Genomic DNA, 21,575 nt, shown 5'->3' with positions numbered 1-21,575 from the left:
GCAGTTCTTTAACATTCCTGACTTTTGGAATGCCTGTCATACATACTTTTTGTTTGTTTTTCCTGACCACCATCTGGTTATTCTTTTTGTAATTATTTCCTGCTCTGTACAAAATACGTTTGCTTAGGATTTGATTTATTCTAATTCCTAAAACTTCTTGACCATGAAAATATTTATGACTTCTTTGAAATGCAGCTTCCTCTACCTTTCCTGCTCCACTAAACCTTTCAAAAGAAGAGATGAGTCTGGTGGGAGGGGAAGCATGTAAGAGGAAAACGAAAGGAAGGTCCTGGCATCTTATTTTCAAACTGCATGTGCCTTTGTGGCAGATTGACCCTGGCCAGCAGCCAAACACCCACCCAGCCTCTCGCTCACCCCTGTCTCTTGGGGAATGGGGAGAAAATACAAGGAAGGCAAAAAGACAAGTCAATCAAGTTAGTGACAGTTTAATAAGGAAAGCAAAAGCTGTGTGTGCAATCAAAGCAAAGTCAGGAATTCATTCACTACTTCCCATCAGCAGGCAGATGTCCAGCCACTTCCTGGCAAGCAGAGCCTCAGCCATTTAACTCTTGCTTGGGAAGACAGACTCTATCACCACAAATGTTGCCTTTTCCCTCCTCCTTTCTCTGAGCTTTTCTTCCTGAGAAAAGCTTTTTGTCCCTCTCTTCTAAATATTTGGAAATGGTTTCCAGGATTAGTTGCTCTGTCAACATCCCAGGGAATGAGGTGAGTCTCTCTGGTGTGTGGTTTGGCAAATGCTCCTCCTTGAAGAGAGGAGTGACATTTCCTTTGTCCTGGTCATCATGAACCTCCTCTGATTGCTGTGATGTTGCAAAGATAATTGAGACTGGCCTTGCAGTGACATTGGCCAGCTCCCTCAGCACTCGTGGGTGCATGCTATCAGGTCTCATAGACTTAGGTTTATCCAGTTTGTTTAATGTTTCCTAACCTGATCCTTCTCCACTCTGAGTAGGTCTCCCGTGTTCCAGACTTCCCCTCTGATCTCAGGTGACATCTGGTATTCCCAATGGCAAATCTTACCACAAAAACAAGGCATAGAAGGCATTGAGTACCTCAGCCTTTTCCATTTATCTTGTCACCACTTTCCCAGCACCATTCAGTAGTTGGACCCACATTTTTTTCCAGTCTTCCTTTTACTGCTTTTCTTGTTGCTCTTCATGTTCCTTGCCAGATTTATCTCCAGTGTTAAGAGTTCATGAGTGTATTGAGCACATCGATTAAATGCATTCTGGTAAGGAACAGTCAATACAGTGTCTGTAATGTAAAGTTGTGCTAGCAGACTGGAGTTTCTAGGGATATTCCTCAGCACCTGACTGAAGGGGTTCCCAGAGGATTTTCAAGAAGCCCATGGCAAGATTCATTCCCAAAGGCTGTGAAAGGAAGGAGACCCAACAGTGGAGGAGAGATTCTCTTGTGACTTGAAGGCTGGGATGCACAAGGTCACATTGCAGGATGGAGGAGGGTCAGTAGTGTGCACCAAAGATTGGTGCTGGTACTGATTTTAGTTGATGTTGATAAGAAGATAAGGCAGAGTGAAATCTCCCAATCTGCCAACGAAAACTTGCTAACATTGGTACTCTGGATGCTCTGTCCATGGCAAGGAGCAGCATGTAACGGAGTGTGTCATCAAATAGGTGCTCGGAACCCCCAGTGTGGGAAGTACAAGGTTTTTTATCTGGAGGAAAGCTAATCTAATGCATGCTTCCTCAACGCCAAACTTGGCATCAGTAGGGCCAATTTGGGAAAAGCTTTGGTATCCTCGCAGGTGGTTGTCTGCACTGCTGGTCTTCGTGTGCATTTGAGTGCCAGGGAGATGGGCTCTGAGAACAAGGCAGCAAGTGTCAGTGTGACACTGGAGCACTGTGTACAATCCTGATGGCAGCCTCTCAGACATCGGTAGAGACTAAGGGAGAAAGTCAGCTAAAATCCTCAGGAGCATGGGGCAATTGCTGTGTGGGGAGAGGGGAGATGGGCTGAGTTTCCTGAGGCTGAAGAGTAAAAGGCATGGGGGGCTGTGGCTGAGAATTCCAAACTAACGAAGGATAAGCGAAACACAAAGTTGGGGCATTTGGTGAATGGCAATGAGAGGAAAGGAGGCACTCTGTGAATTTAGCAGGAGGTTGGTATAAAACAGAGAAGAGTAGCCAACTTGCAAAATTCCCTAAGATGTCATGGCCAAAGGCAGTACCAACAGGTTGAAAAAGGGATTAAACAAATTTGTGGAAGGCAGATCTCTAAACTGCTATTAGAAGGACTGAGCAAGGATTCATCCTCTGATGTCCTGAATGATGCAAGGAGCCTAAGTGGGATGGACTGCGGAGCAGGGTCAGCTTTGCATGCTCTTCTTGTACAACACTTCTTTTTGCCATTATTGGAGATAGAGCAGTAGTTCATCTAGCCAGGGTTCTGACAGAGGATGGTATTTCTTATGTTCATCATTGATGGAGCAAAAATTTTTAAGAAGTAAGTCAGCATTCTCAAGACTTGTACCAGATTATCCCAGAGAGGTGAGCTTGGTGACTTGTCAATCTTATTTTAAAAAGTGGTGGGGAAAAAATCTGCTTTTTAGAAAGACACTTTCTTTATAAAACTGTACATTTCAGTTGCTTGAAAACATGTAGAAAATTGTGTCTTGGAATTAAGTGCATGCTGCATTCTTGTATTCGGGAGATCATACAGGCTGCCAGCTTAGGAGTTGTTAGCTGCAGTTCCAGTTAGCAGTTCAGGTATAGTAGTACATAACAGGAAAATCTCAAAGGGTTCTGTACTGTCTTTCTCTCTATAACTTTGTATATGTCTTATTCCATAAGCTTTTCAGGTCTTTTCATTGCAGACTGTTTTGACGTTGTCAGCCCCTTTAAAAATGCACTTCCATGATGAAGATGTAAGTGTATCATCTCTTCCCTAAAGGCAAAGGGCAGTTCTTGCTCTTATATCTCTCTTATCATTGCCAATTTCCATCTTTTTCCAAGATGACTTTAAAAACAAAGCAACAACAAAAAAACACGGACCCAGAGGCATCCAGAAGCTAATGACCTTAAATGGCTTTAAGGCTGAATTTCATGTGGATGACACTAGTCTTAAGTTTAACTGATGCATTGTATTTGGCAAAGAAATATGGTAGATGTGGAAGCACAGAGTGCATTGGTTGTGGCATACAGGAAGAAATGGAGCATCTTTTGTAAGAGTTTATCTGCTTGGACTGCTCTGGGAACTTGCTTCTGTATTCTTAGGTTCTGTTCTTGTCCTGCTTACCCCATCTGTACTTGTATGAGCTGTGCATTTGCATGTCGGATGCAAATATTTGGTTTTCATTTTCCATGGTGTTGGAAGATACATAGTAGTCACATTGTTATAGTTTTTTCTTATTGTAGCTTTTAATAGTTTTTTCAATGATGGTGATTCCTTAATCTTGCTGTATACCTAACTTAAGTTCTGTTGGCTTCTGGAGGAAGACATTGACAAGAATTTGTCCCAGGTTGAACTAAAATAAGCTAAAATATAAATTTTACCTCCTACACCCTTTCTTTAGATGTTTTTCTTTACTCTTTTCTGAACATCTCTTTGGCCAGTATTTGCTCTTTCAGGATCTCTTCTCTCCTTTTGTGACTATCTGTCACCTTGCTTTCTTCATCTTTCTTGGTATTTGTGCTCTGTCTGCCCTGTTACACTTCTACTTGTCTTTCTCCTTTCACCTGCGCTTGATTCTCTATTTCCACCTGTGTGGCTCTCGGATTTTGGCCCAATGATTGGATGACAGAACATATAATACTGGGTATTTCAAGTGTATTAATAAAAATCTAACTTCAGAACAAAAACTATGAAACATCAGTTCTGCTTCAGTTTTGCCAGTTTTGTTCCTTGATATGTATGTCTGTTTCTAATTTCATCAGTTGCAACTGGAAGATGATCAGGGCGTGAATTTGGGACTTGAAAGCAGTTTAACACTTCGCCGTCTTCTAGTCTGGACATATGATCCTAAAATAAGGTTAAAGACCCTTGCAGCACTTGTTGATCACTGTCAAGGTATGTTTAACATGAATTTAATGTTTATGGGGGAGTTATGTAACTTTGAGTCATTGTGCATGCAAAAGGTGGTTATCAATAATATTACTGTTACATTTTTAAATAAAATTTTAAGTAGCTAATCCAGAGGATTCTCCCTCTTTTAGTTTAAGCAAAAATCGGTTGAATTATAGTGCTGTTGTCATACACTTACACTTTTTTCCTTTTCTAAAAGCTAGAACATGCTTGAGAAATCCTTCAAATTTTAAGCACACACTTCTTGTGCTGTTTTCGATTATTCAGTTTGAGTCATCTTTCAGAGAATGTTACACTGTGAAACAAAACTCACTAATACATTATGAAATGGTTAGCTTCGTCTCTCCATTTAGTATGAGCATCGTGCCATTCCTCTGTATATGTTGGCATATAGGAATCATTTGCAACTTGTCTGGCAAGGAACCTTTAAGCTGTGCAGCATAACGGATAAACAAATACTAGATTTTTTTTTTTCTTTTCTTATTTTTTCTTTTGACAGCCTCTTACCTTTCACTTGCAAGAAGACAGGACTTATTGCCTAAAGGACCTGTGGGGGGAACTATAACCAAGAAGCAGGAAAGATGTGTTTGTGTGTATGTATGCACACAGAACATCTGAGAGAGAGTCAAGTACAGGAGAGAAGGAAAACCTACTAAGGCTGCTTTAATGCTATTCTGGTGGAGGCGGTGGTGAAGAAAAGAAGCATAAAGTCAGCCTTTGTGTGTGATCTGATACCTTGAAATTTGCATTCTTCCAAGCTACCATAAAGTAGACAGAATATGGTGTCAGAGCACTGTGCTTAAATGCTTCAGTGAGATTAATGATTCATGCCCTAAAACCTAAGAATTCCCTGTCAACATTAAAAAATGTACTCCTGCTACATTTTAGAATTGCTGTTCAGCAAGCTCTGAGTCACATGGGACTAGCTAAAATCAATGGCTGCTGAATTTAAGTGTGTTGTATGTATTTTTCGTTCATACATTTCTTTTCCTCTTCCCTATGATCTTACAGGGAGAAAAGGTGGTGAGCTAGCCTCAGCAGTTCATGCCTATACTAAAACAGGAGATCCCTACATGAGATCTCTGGTTCAGCACATTCTTGGCCTAGTTTCCCATCCTGTACTGAATTTCCTTTATCGCTGGATTTATGATGGAGAACTGGAGGATACATACCATGAGGTAATGTATGTGATACAATAAATATTTTTATCTCTGTTTGCTTTGTGGGAGTATAATCTGTGGGAAGCTTAGAGGAGAATTTGAAAAGTAGACTGTAATGGAAATGTATAACATACGAGTAAGTAATATATACAATAACAACATGAAATGTGATTCTCTTTATGGATTCAGTCAGTGTGATGTCTGGCAGTTGTAACGATGCAGTACATTGTCTTCAATGAATCATATCCTGAGTCTGTTCAGTAGAGGCAGACTGGTGGTCTAACAATAAGTGCTTGCTTCTGAAGAGAGACAAAATCATCTCTGTCTTTTCTTGCTTGGGGGAACAATAGTAATGTAGCAGAGTTCTTTGTAACAGTTTATTCGAAATACAAGGCTTGCATTCTGAAGTTCAGAATATCCTACTCTGACTACCTACGGTTATCCTCAGCTTTATAAATAACTTTGGTTTGTCAAATTGGGTAGAAGAGGTTTATGGTTCCAGAGTTCCTCTAGAAACTCTGATAGAGTTATTTGTTCTGACTTCTGTAACAGCAAGTTTTAGTAACTGTTCCTTTTCTTAGAAATGTTTTAATGCCTTTTTAAGCTCTCCCAACTCTTTTTCCTGTCTCCAATCAGTACAGTCTTGTTAAAGTGACTTTTTTTTGTTCTAAGAAGCCAAAGAATAATTTTTAAAAATTAATTGAGCACTTCTGAGATACATCTGAGTAACTATACTTGAGTGTGAAATATGCTGATTTCTGAAACTGTCCATCTGGGTCAAAATTAAAATAAATACGAGTACCACCCACAGCTGATCTTTAAGGTCAACATTAAGAGACTTGTATGAAATGTCTATGAATCTTTATGGCTAGAAGTGTAAAATAGACTTTACTTTTTTTTCCAGCTACTCCTCAGACACGTGAGGTGTTGTCTTTTTGGGTTTTTATACCATTCATTAGTTTTCAACTCTTTGTTTAAAAATTTACATCTGCACTGTAAGAGTGTTCTTAATACTGAAAATCACTGTGGGATGTGGTATACTGAAAGCTACAATTTTCATACCATAGACACAGTTTTTGAACAAAGACAATTGGCCATTCTTGGTGGAAATGGTATTTGGAGGCAGTGAAAAAAGTTCTTGTCCAAAAAATGGATATCTTGTTTGACAGGATGAGAACACTATCCATCCACAAGTCATTTTAACAAAACTAATCATTTAGTTTTAGTTTCTTACAAATGAAAGTGTTCTCTTGCTTGGAGTTGAGAGACCTTAGCATTTGATCACCAGTTCAGTTGCAGGATTTCTTGGGTTTGTTTTTTGTGGGTTTTTTTCTGCAGTTCTGCATCTGTTAAAATAGGAGGAAATCCAAAGGGGCTTGAGTAAATATAGAACCAGCGAAATAAAAGCATATTATACTTACATTGTTAACTTCACCTCCTACCCTAACTGGTGGAAATAACTATAATTATAATAACCAATTGCTGGAAAATGCTATACGCTTCTGTATTTCATAGTGAATGTTTTAAAGTTAGTACACTCTACCCTGAGGGTAGTCAAGGTTTTGTAACATACAGAGATTAAATTATGTGAGCTGTTCTTGAACTTTTTTCTTCAGAGTTCGTATTGGTCAACATACAATGTAAATATGAGTTGCCAGTACAACTCTGCATGTTAGCTATGAAAAAAAATGTATTTTTTTTCTTAGTTAAAAGAACAACTCAGAATATTTTTACAATTTTGTGAATGGAGAAATGAACACTAGGGGAGAGAGTTTACATTCATCTTTTGTTTTTAATATTTATTTCAATCTACAGTTTTTTGTAGCTTCAGATCCTACAGTTAAAACTGATCGGTTGTGGCATGACAAATACACTTTGAGGAAATCAATGATCCCTTCTTTTATTACAATGGAGCAATCAAAAAAGGTATGAATTCGCTGATTTGTCTGACCTATGCTGCTGTTTAGATTGCCATTTAGAAAACAGAGATCAAATTTAAGAACAAATAATAGTCTTAAAATTTTTAGAATTGTTTGCTGAGGAAGACTATGATACTGTTTCTCATTTCCATTCTGTAACTGATAAACTTTGTGTAAGGAGATCTCAAGGTGGGAAAAGAACTTTGTGTTTAAAACCTTTTTGTGTTAGCATTGAAGTTCTGGATTGCTGTGGTTGGGATTGTGAAGCTAAGCGCACAGAAAGATGATAAATTACCCTCTTGTCCTGGTGGCTGTGAGTGGCTTTTTTGTCTGGTGGATTGTTTTATTTCTTATATGCAAATCACTTAAAAAAATGTATATATCCTTTTTTGTTCAGGTCCTCCTAATAGGAAAATCCATAAACTTCTTGCATCAAGTTTGTCATGATCAAACTCCATCCACAAAGATGATTGCTGTGGCAAAATCTGCAGAGTCTTCAAAAGATGGTAGAGTATCAGTGTTAGTCAGCTCTTCCCTTTGAGCTGAGCTCTCTACAATATGTGGTTTAGGCTGTAAACTGACATTTTGGATAGTGGGGTGGAAGCGAGTACCAAAGTCTCATCTGTGCTAAAATATAGATTTATTAATAGATACTTGCATTTTACAAAAGATGTATGAAGATTCATATGTGTAATTTTTTTTTTTCTTAATTTGATAGGTTTGCTGGATGGTTGTTAATGTATTGGATTTCTGAATGAAACCATTCAGAAACCAGTCTGCCTTCAGCTGACTTTTGTTGAGAAGGCTAGGGTGGGGGCAGGGATATTCTTGAGTGCTGCAGTAAGAATTTAGTACTTCTGACTTCTCATCAAATATACTTCATCATACGATTCCATAAATTCTGTGATTAAAAAATAATAAATAATCCATTAGTTGCAAATAAGAGAATGAGCAATAAAAACAGGCAGGACAGAAGAAGCCTTTCTACCACTATATGTCTGAAGAAAATGGAGTATGTGGAAGGTTTAGTAAAATTCTCTTTACAGATTACTTAAAATTGGAGTTACAAGCTGTTGAATGTTAATCCAAAACTTAACTGTCAGAATTCCTTCAGATTATTTCTTTCTGTTTAGAAGACATTTCAGTTTTAATGAATGAGAACTTAAATACCATTTGCAGTTATTCTTCGGTGGCATATTTTTTGCAATGAAGTTAACATTGTTATGATGAAAGATAGCAAATAATAAACATCTAAAACAAGGAAACCTTATATGTAAATAGTAAAGCAAAGAAGGTAAGGGAGTGCATAGGATGCTGCTACATCTGGGAGAAAGGACAACTTGCTTTCTTCTGGTGAAGGTGATGTTTTACTCCTATAACTTCTTTTTACAACTCATTTAATATACCAGAAAGAGTCTGATTGTTAAGATGTAGATCACTGGGATAATTTCTCTGATGCTATTTTGTACATAGTTTCTAGAAGTATAATGATGTCCTACTAGTATATCCAGCCAAGAGAAGAATAATCTAAACATTTATTTTTCTGTCAAGTTCTTTACTTAGTTTTCTAAGAACATATTTCTTTGCACTTTTTTGATATCTTGTACAATATCTTTTCTGTTATTCCTGTACTCAAATATGACTTTATTATACATAACTTTGAAGCTTGATTTTGTGGGATTGTATTTTTTTTTCCCCTTCCCCTCCAGATTAACCTTGGATTAGTTTTTATATTAACTCTTCACAGCATGGACTTCTAACATGAGTACCTTTATGAAAGATGTTCTAATAGTAAAATCCCATTCAAATCTGCAAGAATGTTTCATCTAATAATGTGGGGTTTTTTTTACTATACGTAGTTCTTACCTAGTCAAAGATGTGCTTAAAGTGCAGAGAAGGGTCAGGATTAAGTGAGTAAGGGCTGTAAATGCATTTGAACTATCACCTTGCCAGCTACTCCTGAAAAAGGCAAAAACGTTCTTTGGCTACACTACTTTCACCACTTTACACAGTGTTTATGGCCATGCTTTTCCAATGTTTTTTTTTTTTTTATTTGCACTTGTTTCTCTTTCCTTGATTGAATGGAAGATCTGCATAAATACAGGTTCCCTATTATGTATGGGATGAGAGCTTCAAAGCAAGTACATTATCTGAAGTGCTGAGAATACCCGTTTCAGACAGAAGCATGGATTTAGAAATGGATGTTATCCACTACATCTGCAGTGTGCTGAAGGCGTACTGAGCTTGTGGTCTGTAGCCTAAATACCTCATAGTATTGCACTGCCTTAATTCTGCACTAAACTGCATTTGTATTTAGGGCATTTTAGCCATTCAATCCAGAAAGAACATTCTGTCAGCAATGTTGGAAATGCATCCTGTCCTCCTTGTTCATGCTATCTGACAATATCCTGAGAGTACCTTCAGAGAATTACTTATAATAAGACGATGGAAAGCTAGGATGCCAGCCTGAATTCTGAATGCTTTTTCTCATTTTAAACCTGAATGTTTCAAGGGTTTGATTGTATTTTTTTTATTTCTTTAATTTGCTCTGGAACCTTAACTCTCATGTTTCCCCAGCTGCCTTTTGATGCTGAAGTAATCATGATGTGAAAAACTGTCTGAACATGTATTAAAACAGGAAGTCAGAGATGAAGAACAGTGTGGAAGTTGGTCATCTTGCCTGACAGGGGATTGTAGCAGGCACTTGGAGAAGGACAGTAAAAAAGGCAGATAAAGTGATCCCAGCTCCAGTCTCCAGCTGTCCACAGTTTGTGAACTTCTGAACCAGGAATGACATGAGATCACTACGTTCAGTAGCAACTCATGAACCTGTCTGTCAGTGCTGTTTGCCTGATTCTTTCTTGACCCATTTCTGGCTTTTGAAAGTGTCCTGAGATAATTTTGCACAGCTTTAAAAGCTTGTGCCTAGGCCTCTTGTTTGTTGATGTAAGCAACCTTTTTAATAGTTTTGCATGTCAAACAGGGATGGTGCATTGCCTATGCTGTTGTGCATGTATGCAGAAATGGCACTTTACAGCTACACATGTAAACTTGAATTTTCCAGCCTCAGAGATGAAGGGCTGTGGCCAGGTCACTTCCCTCAAAGCAAGGGGCAGTGGAGGTGAAGGAGAGAGAAAGGGTTTTTTTTCTGCTTGGAATAACAAGAAGTTGAGACGGGTCCTCAGCCATAGGTACTGCCTTACATATGCTCACCCCTACTTGAGTGGAAGCAGGACCAGCATGTGTGACTTGGTAGGCTTGCCATAGGCAAACTAGGCAATTGCCTGCTGCCTGCTGGCTTTGCCTATGCCTTGAGCCAGTCCTAGGCCCAACCTCTGTGTCCAGTAGCTGGAGGTTTAGCTCGTAACTCTTTTTAGGTTGGCTTGTTCCCTCTTTTGCTTTGCCTGTCAGGCTTGTAGCATCTTGTGTAAAGACACTTGCAGGAACACATCACTGAGATGTTGTAACCTACTGTGTTCTGTCGGTGAAACTCCTCTTTCAGCTTTTTTCCCCCCTTCTGGAAGTTCTTCCTTCTTTGTCTAAAGCCAGCAATGAAGCCATGTGGCAGATCAGATGGCTGGTACCACTATGCATGCAAGCAGCCAAATTTGAACCCATCTTTTGAAGACAGCGCTTAAGAGGTCAGGGTCTGCCAGTGGGGAAAGACTAGATGAAAGTCAGAATTGGCTGGACGTTCTCACTGCCCTGTTGCCCTGTACCAGTGAGACAAATGCATTTGCACGAACTGGTGTTTTTCCCTTTTTCCCAGCAGTGGGAACGCTGCTGCGTGCTTCCTTACCTGAACAATGCAAGAATGGCCTTATCAGACCACACCAGATCTCTGCTTTGGCCAGAGTGAGCAGAGACGTGGGTGAGCTGTCTCCCCTGGTTTGCTGTCAGTGACTGGAGAGGGCACTTTGAGGATTTATTACTATTGCCTGTATTCATTCTCACATCTCCTAAGCTGGATGTGTGTTACTTGACTAAGTAGTATTCTCCTAGTGTAGGGATTTTGAGCACAGCAATGTATTGCTTGCACTTTTTGTGTCTTATGGAGAACTTCACAGGTTACTGAATGAGAGTTTGGAAACCTCAGGGAATGACATTGAACCAGACATTGTGAAGTTTCCCTCATTAACGAGTGACTTCTTTATTAGAACTACTGTTTATTTCTTCAGTTTAAAAGCATTTTAGTAATTGAAGATGAATCTCATCAGAACAACATGAAACTTGATTTCAATTTTTCCTGTCTGCAGTACAGGTTGAACCTAATTCTGGAGCAGGCAGTGCACTGTCTTGCTAAATTTGGTACCTAGATCTTAATTTTTTTTACCTTTAGAGCAATAGTTGTGTAATTAAAAATTGTTGAAAGTGGGAGTATATCCTTTAATGCTGAGGAAGGTCTGAATCTTACAATAGTTGGCAGTCCAGTATTTGGAATTTTGTTCCCTGTTGCCTGAAGAGGCACACTTCTTGCTATCTCAACAGCCTTATTGCAGTCCCTTTCTTAATAACCTTGTAGTTGCAGAAAAGAGTGAAATACACTTCTTACTAAAGGGCGGTGCCCTACTTTCTGACCCCAAGTTGCCATCGTGCATTAATGGTGGAGAAGAAAACATAAGGCTGCTGGCTGTCCCCCAGATAGTGCAAGCGTATTTCCACCTCTCATTTTGACTTGCACGTGGGAACTCTTTTCTGTTGAATGTTCTGACTGATTCTTCGATTTCTTCCCCCGCAGAAGTGACTGCTGATTTAGATCCCGCTGCAGCAAAGCTTTTCCCTAACTCTGAACTTTTAGATCTCCTTCAAAGTTGTAGTATTTCAGCAAGCTAAAAAAAATCACTTTCTTTGTAAAACTGATGAAATAATGTCAGCTCTTTTTGGAAAGTACAAGCTGGGCACACATTAAAAGTAATAATGTTAAAGTATGGGCAGCTTTATACTTGCTTTCACTTTGGCTATGCCAAATGTAAGATATAGTGGATCAGAATAAATAGCAATTTCTCTGATTGTATGTTTCAATTCCAAAGCTTGTTTGCCTCAGTTTTGGAAAAATATGAATTTAAATTAAACTTTTTTCTTCTTTTTTTTTTTTAGCTGCTGATTTGTTCACAGATTTGGAAAATGCATTTCAAGAGAAAATTGATGCAGCTTATTTTGAGACCAGCAAATACCTGCTGGATGTTCTCAATAAGAAGTACAATTTACTGGAACACATGCAGGCCATGAGGCGCTACTTACTACTTGGTCAAGGAGACTTTATCAGGCATTTAATGGACTTACTCAAGTAAGAGAGTAGGAAGGGTAATTATATTGAATTTCTAATGCTTGCAAATGTGCATGATCAGCACAGAAACTGTTTCATGTTTGGAAGAAGACCCTTTATCTTATTCAGAGGTTTAATTGAACAACTTTTAAATTCTGTTTTGGGTTTAATTTCTTTGAATGTGACACTTAAACTGTTCTTCCTTTTTGGTAGGAAGTGTGTACAATACCATTTCATAATGTCTTGAAATGTTGCACTAATGTAGATACCTTGGCAGCTGATTCTGTGACAGCCTCGAGGATGTTAGCACTTCTCTTGCTCCTGTCAGCAAGTTTAAGCAGAAAAATTTTGTTGCTCTTGATGCAACTAGTTAGCATTGCTGTGAATATTAGACTTCTATATTTTGGAGGTGTTTGGCCCAAAACATTGTGTCAAAACCCCTCAATGCTTGTTCCAAAATTTAATTGATGCCTCACCAGCCTCTGTTTTAAGCCCTTGGGTGCACCCACAAGCATCAGTTTCAGTTCTTGAAGTGTATTTGCAAGCTCACTGCTTTTACTTGCTGGTGCTACTGATGAAACTTAGTTGACCAAAAATGTCCTTTACAAAGCTTTCCTTTGGTCTAGAAGGCAGGCTTTGTAATAGAGCTTCCATTAACTTGTTTGTAAATCAAAATCAACGTTGTCTGGTGATGATTTGTATGTGACCACACTAATTTTCACTAAAAAAGCGTGAAGTAGAATAAGGTTGGTTTGTGGAGTTGGTATTACATTTGAGGCAGAAGTAGTAAGGGGCTTCCCAGGACTGGTCATGGAGGGGAGGAGTAGTGCAAAGTGCCTGTTACTTGCATGTTGCAACTCTTCGGAAAGTTTAAGTTACGTAGAGGGGGTGGGTTTGTGTGCTTCTGCCAGTGCTTCTAAGCCCTATCAGTAAGTCTCTCAAAACTGGAATGAAATTATTGGTTTCATTTGTTAATGATGTAATCTGCCTCATTTTAGATATGAATGCAACTCAAATTACGGAATAGTTATGCTAGCAATCCTGGTAATTTCAAATCACTGGCATTAAATGAGGATAAAGTTGCTCCTCATGCTGATGTTCAGGTGTATAGCTGCATATGAATAGACGTATTCTGTTCAAATATTTTGCTCATAGATTTTCTTCGTGGTTAAGGCTGAAAGAGTAATACAAGAGGTTTTGAAAGTCTGTTAAAGTGTTTCACTGTGTGCTACAGTTACTCCCAAATTGCTGCAGAATATCTTAGTAATATGCCATACCTGTTTGTTTCATAACCACCAGGCCAGAGCTTGCACGACCAGCTACAACCTTATATCAGCATAATCTAACTGGAATCCTTGAAACAGCGGTGAGGGCAACTAATGCCCAGTTTGATAATCCTGAGATTCTCAAACGATTGGATGTTCGACTTCTGGAGGTCTGTTGCATCATGGTGACTCTGACCTGAAACATACTTTTTTTGTGTGTGTGTGTGTATGTGTGTGTGTGTGTGTGTGTGTGTATACATGCAGACATCTATATGAAATAAAACTTTCGTATGTGTACATAGTAAATACTCACTCTTTCACTCCTTCCTATTGACGTCTACTTTGAATTATATATACCTCACTTAGTAAGTTGTCTTTTCCCATTTCCTGCCTATTGTCTATTTGTATTTCAAGCTGTGCGTTTACAGCCGTTTTATTGATGATACAAAGCTGAGTATTTAGGGTCTAACAGTAATTGATGCTGGTGGCCCTGATTTGGGATTCTGCAAAGAGCTCCTACTGCTGTTGCTCTTGCAAGAATCTGGGAGGGTGGGGTGTTCTCTTATTGCCAGTAGTTACAAAGAGTGAAGCAATGAAAATATGTTTCATGAAGGAGACCTCCGGTATGAAACTTGAGTTAATGAGAAAGCTCCAGTCCCAGAGGTGTGGGAGCTAACTGATGTACTGTAGCATCTGAAATAAGTCTATACCTTAGGCTGAGTCCTGCCTAAGAAGTTTTGCCTTCCCTTCATATCCTTTACTAGCTCCAATGGAAAAATATTGACATTACAAACATCAACATCTGGGTGAGATGAAGCCCATCCTTGTGTCAAACTTTGGTACATTTTTGCTTAATCTACTATTTTCGACAAGGAACCCCTGTATCCTGTATAGATGTGGATGTTTGTTTTTTCATAGGCTGTGGAGACTGGAAGAGTAAGCAAGAATTGCTCTTCAGCACTAGTATGCCCTGATTATACACTGAAAGTACCGTATCTTTCTAACACAGGTATCTCCTGGGGACACTGGATGGGATGTCTTCAGCTTGGACTATCATGTTGATGGGCCAATAGCAACGGTAATGTCATATACTGCTGGATGTGAATATGTCACTGATACTGAATTGAATTGCTAAATTATTTTTTTAATTGAAATAACCTTTTTTATCCCAGAGTGTAAGATCAGAGACACTTGGGGTTTTGGTTTGGTTTTTTTTTTTTTTTTTTTAATCTAGGATGCAGCCACTGTATAAACAGTGGAGCCAAAATCTCAATTCTTATAAATTAACTGTGAGTGCTAAAAAGCTACATTTAAAACAGTCATTAGTAAAAATCAGTAATTCATTTGTTCCAGCAGAGATTTTAGCAAGTACTTAATAAATAGAGTGCTCCTCTTCTTCCATTATTGCTAGGCTGTAGCTGCTAATTTGGGACAATTTGCAAGGAACTGAAGAATGTATTTAAGAAGAACCTATTTGTACTATCTAAATGAAATTTGATAGGTAGTGTTCATTAGAGCTACTGAGAAAATAGCTGCACTATTGATCAGACTGCATTTAGGCTCTATAAAGAACTTGTAAAGAACATTTTTTTTTTAAATAGGACATCAAAATGTGAGTCTGACCAGCAGAAGGAAATTTCATGTGCATATGTGGTTTGAAGAGAGTGAAACGCTTAGGCTTTGTCTTGTTTACTCCTTCTTACACGTTCTCCCATATAGGATTGGAAGTGCTCAAAACCTCCCAAGAAATTATTGCCTTGTAGCCTACGGGTCCAAGCTTTTTCAATTAGCATGTTGGTAGGACAACAAATACAGTTGGTAGGACAACAAATACAGTTGTACTTTCTCAGTCTGCAATGAATTGGAACTGGCGAAATCATTAGAGCAGTACTTAGGATTTAAAAAAATACAAGAAAACAAAACAACCTTTTTATTTAACTTTTTTTGAAATATAGAAAAGATGCCTATGTGGAGGGCTCTGTAGAGAAGCATGGGAGTTTCAATGCATTTCTACTCTGTTGTCTTCAGTCTTCTCAAGGATATGATGTGGAAAAATTGACAATGTGGCAATCCTTTTAGTGTTAAAATGCAAAAAAATAAAATAATGGTGCTGTTGATGTACACTCTGAACCAGAGCAGGTGCTATAGCTCTGCCCTCAGCAGTGCCCCGTGCTTACTTGTACTTGAATGTTAGGTGACTTAGCTCAGCCCTTGAGGGAGGATCTTCCCAAAAGCTCTGGAGTTTCCCAGGATTTTGTTTACACAATATTTGCCAATAAACTGCATGGGTTGGAATAGATGGACTGTGAAGAGGTTCTTGGTCCTTCAGAACACGTGGTATGTCTATTAAATTTTTACTGATATTTTGTTTCTTTTGTAGGTATTTACACGTGAATGCATGAGCCACTATCTAAGAGTATTTAATTTCCTTTGGAGAGCAAAGCGAATGGAATATATTCTTACTGATATATGGAAAGGGCACATGTGCAATGCAAAGCTTCTGAAAAGTATACCAGGTGAGAGACTCCCAAATGGATGGTATACTTGCAAACTGGATTCATATGACCTGCATCTTATTTTAAACTGTATGTTACGAAGGGAGAAAAAAAGTCTATTGGGACAGATGAGTTTTATATTTTGTTGCTCTTCTTGACTGACTGTTTAATGGTAGATGAAGATAAAATAACAGTATTGTAAATGGAAGTTTCGTGTTTGCTGTTTTACTTTAGTTTTTGCAGCAGTGAGCAAAAAAAACATCCCATGTCTCTGGAAAGAGACCGTTACTCTTCGATCCCCTTTTACTCATCTTTGTTGATGCCCTCCTATCTGTACCTTGTGTCTCCCTCTTTCTTGTGTTGGAAGTAGCAAGTCTCACACATGCACGCTTCTGAATTTACTAGTTTTACCTTCACTCATTCCCTGTGTTTTTGTTTAGCTAAGAACAGAAGAGACAAAGATAAGAGAAACAAATGTTTGAGAAGAAATAGGAAAACTCTTAAGTGTAGTGGCCCATGTTTAATGGACTGGGATTTTTGATCCCGCTTCTCTCTGAGAATATAATCATATTTGTGAGCATCTGTACTGGCTCAATTTTGACTTTTTTACCTAGCTACATTTCTCCCAGTAAAAAATAGCTGTTGAGGGTTACACTTTTTTGTGGCATAGTTAATATTTACAAAGATATATTTATGTTTTTATAATTAGGAACTGTTTGATGTGTGGGAGTGAACACCTTGTCCTCAGGAAGGTCGCTGGGAAACAAGGTGTTGTAAAGCGTGCTCCTGTGCACAAGGCTGATCTCTGGAACTGTATGGGATGACTAGGTTTCCTGTCTGTTTCTGTGAGATAGGATTTATTTTACTGTCATTTCTGTGTCCCAGATAGGTGCTTGTTTGACTCAAAACCAGGGGTCTATTGCATTCTTGCTTTCTGTTCCCTTTGAGACTAGACTCTACTCTCATCCTCTGGGGGTCTTCAGGCTGGAGCATCTCCCATTGCTGGGTTTTGTTTGTTCTTTTGTTCTCAGAAGGAAGTTTGTTTGTTTGTTTGTGTGTCCGTCCCTCTGTCCCCCCCCAGGCCGTCTGTCAGTCCCATCCCCCCCACCTTCCTTCCTTGGGAGGCCTTTTATGCTTTGCTGTGGAGCAATCTTCTGTAAGTAAAACCTCAGTTGCTTGTAGCCTTTAGGTTTGGTTATGTTTTAGGTAATTCAGACATTAAAAATTCTGGCCAAGCTGTTACAGCTATTGTTGGCAGAAGGAGCCATGCTTACTGGCGTGTCTACATTGGAAGTTGTGAGCAGAATTGTTTCTGAAATACATGGAGAGTCCATCACAGCACTAATTTATGAAGAAGTTTTAGGACTTGCTTTTATTTTCTCTCTCTTTCTCCAAGATAGTACCTTGCCCTTCCAGTCACAGAGCACCAAATGGAAGACAGTAACTGATAGGAGAAAGTAGCTGCAAGGTCTTTTGTTTTTCAACCACAGAGAGGTAGCATTGACTTTCAAGGATAGCTTTACTGACAATTCTCAAAAAGTCCTAAGAGCCAGGATTTTAATGCTTTAAAGGAGTACTTCTAAACAGTACTGTCAAAGGTCACACTTTTCCTATCAGTAATTTGAAGAAGAAACACAGATGTATCCAACTCATCAATGTTGAGGAATTTCTGTTGTTTAGCCAACCCTGGAGGTTTTTTTCATTGATCCTATTTAAAGTAAGATCATAAGGTATTAGGGGTAGTCTTCCTGCAAAGGCATAAGAAATGAAGAACAGAGTAGCTTGTAATATCTTTCAGACCATTGTATGGTTCTGTAACATCCCAAGATACAAAAATGTAGAATTGCTTTTGTAGTAGTCTCATAGCTTGTCTGCAGTGGCAAATTGCTTTGGCAGCTTTCTAGAAATTACTTCACCTGTCTGGCTATCGGCCTGATTCCACAAGGCTGCGTATCTTCGTTCCAGAGAATTTTTGCACTTGATAGTGATCTTGATAATACCCTTCCACAACAGAGGTACCTTCTCTTACAGGTGAGCAGCTAAGGCCATTAGTGACTTACCCATGGATCTCTGTGGTGGATCACAGAATTGAGCCTGAACCACATGAGTCATAAATTCCCTACCCCTGTCACAAGCACCCTCTGTTTTGGTGTCAGTGTAGCTAAGTAATAAGAGAAGCAACTGTAAACCTGTGGCCTCAGATTTTCAACCAAAAGAGCACATGGGACATTTACTGTATTTTGGTCTCTAGGGACTGAGAGGGTCTTTTTCACTGTGATACTCAGCAAGTTTCCAGCACTGTCTGAGCACACAGTCAGTGCCATCTTTGGCTCACATTTTCTAGGAGTTAACTGTGCAATGTTCTTTGCTCATCTGTTGCCAGCCGGTATTGCTGCTGCCATCCAAGACTAGTGGCTGTTCTATGAAATATTCAATTTGGTAGAAGAAGATTACCAAGCTGGTTTGATGGCTGTGCCTGTCCTTGCAGTCTTTAACATGCCATCTCTTTGGATTTTTTACAGAGCTTTCTGGGGTGCTGCATCAGTGTCACGTTCTGGCATCAGAAATGGTCCATTTCATTCATCAAATGCAGTATTACATTACATTTGAGGTATACTCTATCCACCCAATTAGTTGCTTAAGAATGAAGTACTTTTAATATTCTGTATGTGTTGTGTGTCTTAAATTTCAAAGAGCTTGTCATCTAGCAAATGAAAACAGCCCAAATACTGAATTGTTGCTCCAGGTGCTTGAATGTTCATGGGATGAACTCTGGAACAAGGTCCAACAAGCACAGGACTTGGATCACATCATTGCAGCTCATGAAGTTTTTCTAGACACAATCATAGCTCGATGCTTGCTGGATAGCGATTCCAGGGTAAGTCTTCTCCTTTGCATTAAATTATAGCTTTGTGGTCTCGGCTTATATGTTAGGAACCGTCTTTGCTTATGTTGTAGGAGCAAAGCGAAAAGTCATTTTTCTTCCTCCAATACAAGGCCTTCGGTAGCCTTAGGTAGGCTCTGCACATAGTCACCACACACAGTGACAGATGCCAATTATAAAACTTGTTACAATGTGGGCCAGTTGCTTTTGGTCCTAAGAAGCTGTGTGATCATGCAACAGCTGACTTAGGGCTTTGCAAAACAGTCTCTCCAGCTGTGTGTAAAAAGGTTTAATTTACTCATTTTCTAAAGAGTGGTAGTAACTTAAAACTCTTTTGCCATACAACTCTTCCATTGTTTTGTTGCTTAACTGTCTCACAGGTACTTCTCAACCAGCTTCGAGCTGTTTTTGATCAGATCATTGAGCTCCAGAATGCCCAAGATGCAATGTACAGAGCTGCTTTGGAGGAGCTGCAGTTGAGATTGCAATTTGAAGAGAGGAAAAAACAGCGTGGGCTTGAGGTACAGTAAGGATATTGCTAGAACATGAAAATTCATGGAGGCAGATATACTTGTCTTTTCATATACAGAGGATTTTAGATATCATGTAGAGGTATAGCAAAAATGAAAAATGTAGTTGGGACAAATGTAAAAGTCACCAGCAGTAGCTACTGAATTAAAAAAAAACTGCTGAATGGTGTTTTTTATTTGTGTCGTGCCCAAAACCTCTAGGTGAATTGATTCTGCAGTGGGCTTTGGAGGATGAGAAATTTAGGTCTCGTTTAGGTGAAGGAAATGGAAGAGGCTTTAATATTCTGAACCCTTTTGCAAAAAATGCCATAGCTCCATGCCTACCTCCCTACTGTCAATCTGTGGGACATGCAGTGCTGGTGTGAGACTTGCCTGCTTTGCTAACCTCAGATTTCTTTCATGTGCTGTAGAATCACCCAGGGGACTGATAGTTTCAATACTAGAGGCTCCATGTTTGGCTTTCCATGGCAATAGTTGGTTTGTATAAACATGGGGGTTTAGATGGGCAGAAAGCTGCCCAATTAGCAACTTTTATCATGTGATGCTTTGACCTCTTAACTCATTTGGTCTCTGTGTAGGGCAAGTGGGGTGTAACTGCATCAGAAGATGAAGAAGAGAGCAAGAGGATGAAAGAATTTCAAGACTCAATACCTAAAATGTGCTCACAGCTGCGAATACTCACTCACTTTTACCAGGTGCCTCTTAGATTTTTTTTTTTTTTTAATATAGATGCTGAGCTTTGATATGTAGAAATCAATTTCAGATATGGAGTAGGTGTAACTTCTGTATTCATGTGTGCAGTTTGTGGATCTAGGTCTTCATTTTATTGCTTCTCTACTCAGAAGCCTGTATTCACTGTTACTCAGTAGTAACTCAGATCATTTTTGTGATCATGTACGTTCCCCTGATGAAGAGGAATAGTCTCTTCATATAAGTCTTCTCCTTCCTCCAGGAGTGGAAGTAATAGTTATCTTCTAGTGTAATCTGAAAAAAAAAAAAAAAAAATAAAATTCCTTCTGCACACCATTTCTTCTCACCATCTTTGCAAGTCATTGCTGTTAAATCTGCAGAAAGGGTCCTTATTAAGGGCCTAACACTTGATTTTAAGGACACTGAGATGGGCAGTGGGTAAGCTGTTTGGGGGAATGTGCACAGGCTAACTTTCTTGATGGGAATTAGTCTGGCTTTGTCTTAAAAGGGAGGGACACAGCACTATGTGCCACAGCAGCCTTTCAGGATTAGACCCCAGATCAACTGAAAACCAAAACCCTACCTCAACTTGACTTTGACATGTGAGATACTCTTGATGTTGTGTAGCATACCTTTTAACTTCTACTATTTATCACCTTTGGCAGCCTGAAGTTAGGATTTTTTTAATGATGTTGATACTGAGTTTGTCTTAACCTGTAGGGCCTGCTTTCTTCTATCTTGCTGTTGATATTTCTTCTGTCTTTCTTTCTTATTTTAATGTCCATAAATACACATTTAGACAAATATTAAACATGCATTGTTTCCCTAGGTAAATGGATGAGGTTGAAGTGGTTTTGCTGAGTTGTTACCCATACATTCATTTTGCCTTGTAAGAGTACAATTGGTTCTTTATAGCAGTTACAGTTGTGACTTAGCACCTGTACAGCATGTGCAGAGCACTTCCCAGCCATTCTCTCTGGTGGTTTGCGCCAGATTCGTTTCTGTATTGCCTATAGCTTTGCCAAGCTATAGCTACCCTGGATGAAGTGCTGCATTGTCAAAAGTAGGCAGTTCACATGCAAGTTTCAATGAAAATGGAATAGGGTACCCAGGTTATACAATACTGATGGCTTTTGTTGAAGGCTGTAGAGATCCTGAGCTCTGATGTGAGGACTTCAAATCTGGGAGGGATTTGCTCCTGGGTCCAAATATTGCAGTCGGCTGTAAATGAATTGTAGTTTGTGTGCTCTATAGGATTGCTCCAAGTTGGCAATGTAGCTTCTGCCTGTTTGGACTGTATTCCT

The 21,575-nt window shown here is 39.1% G+C and overlaps 1 protein-coding gene across 1 annotated transcript in view; it reads left to right on the top strand.

Moving 5' to 3' along the window:
* TUBGCP3 (tubulin, gamma complex associated protein 3) overlaps nt 1-20,276 on the top strand; it is a gene marked incomplete at both ends in the record, with an annotated part of 44,399 nt that extends 24,123 nt beyond the window's left edge. The window contains 12 exons of the mRNA XM_010287353.1: nt 3,915-4,047; nt 5,074-5,240; nt 7,038-7,148; nt 7,539-7,647; nt 12,239-12,428; nt 13,707-13,842; nt 14,682-14,750; nt 16,053-16,188; nt 18,690-18,778; nt 18,914-19,045; nt 19,432-19,572; nt 20,160-20,276. Coding sequence (XP_010285655.1) covers nt 3,915-4,047; nt 5,074-5,240; nt 7,038-7,148; nt 7,539-7,647; nt 12,239-12,428; nt 13,707-13,842; nt 14,682-14,750; nt 16,053-16,188; nt 18,690-18,778; nt 18,914-19,045; nt 19,432-19,572; nt 20,160-20,276 — 1,530 coding nt within the window. The remainder of the gene's footprint in view (nt 1-3,914; nt 4,048-5,073; nt 5,241-7,037; nt 7,149-7,538; nt 7,648-12,238; nt 12,429-13,706; nt 13,843-14,681; nt 14,751-16,052; nt 16,189-18,689; nt 18,779-18,913; nt 19,046-19,431; nt 19,573-20,159) is intronic.
* Between the last annotated feature and the right edge of the window lie 1,299 nt (nt 20,277-21,575).

This window comes from Phaethon lepturus, unplaced genomic scaffold, assembly GCF_000687285.1.
Source record: "Phaethon lepturus isolate BGI_N335 unplaced genomic scaffold, ASM68728v1 scaffold19225, whole genome shotgun sequence".
NCBI lineage: Eukaryota > Metazoa > Chordata > Aves > Phaethontiformes > Phaethontidae > Phaethon > Phaethon lepturus.
Note: the sequence above shows the minus strand (reverse complement) of the source record. Positions and strands in the feature narration are given on the sequence as shown.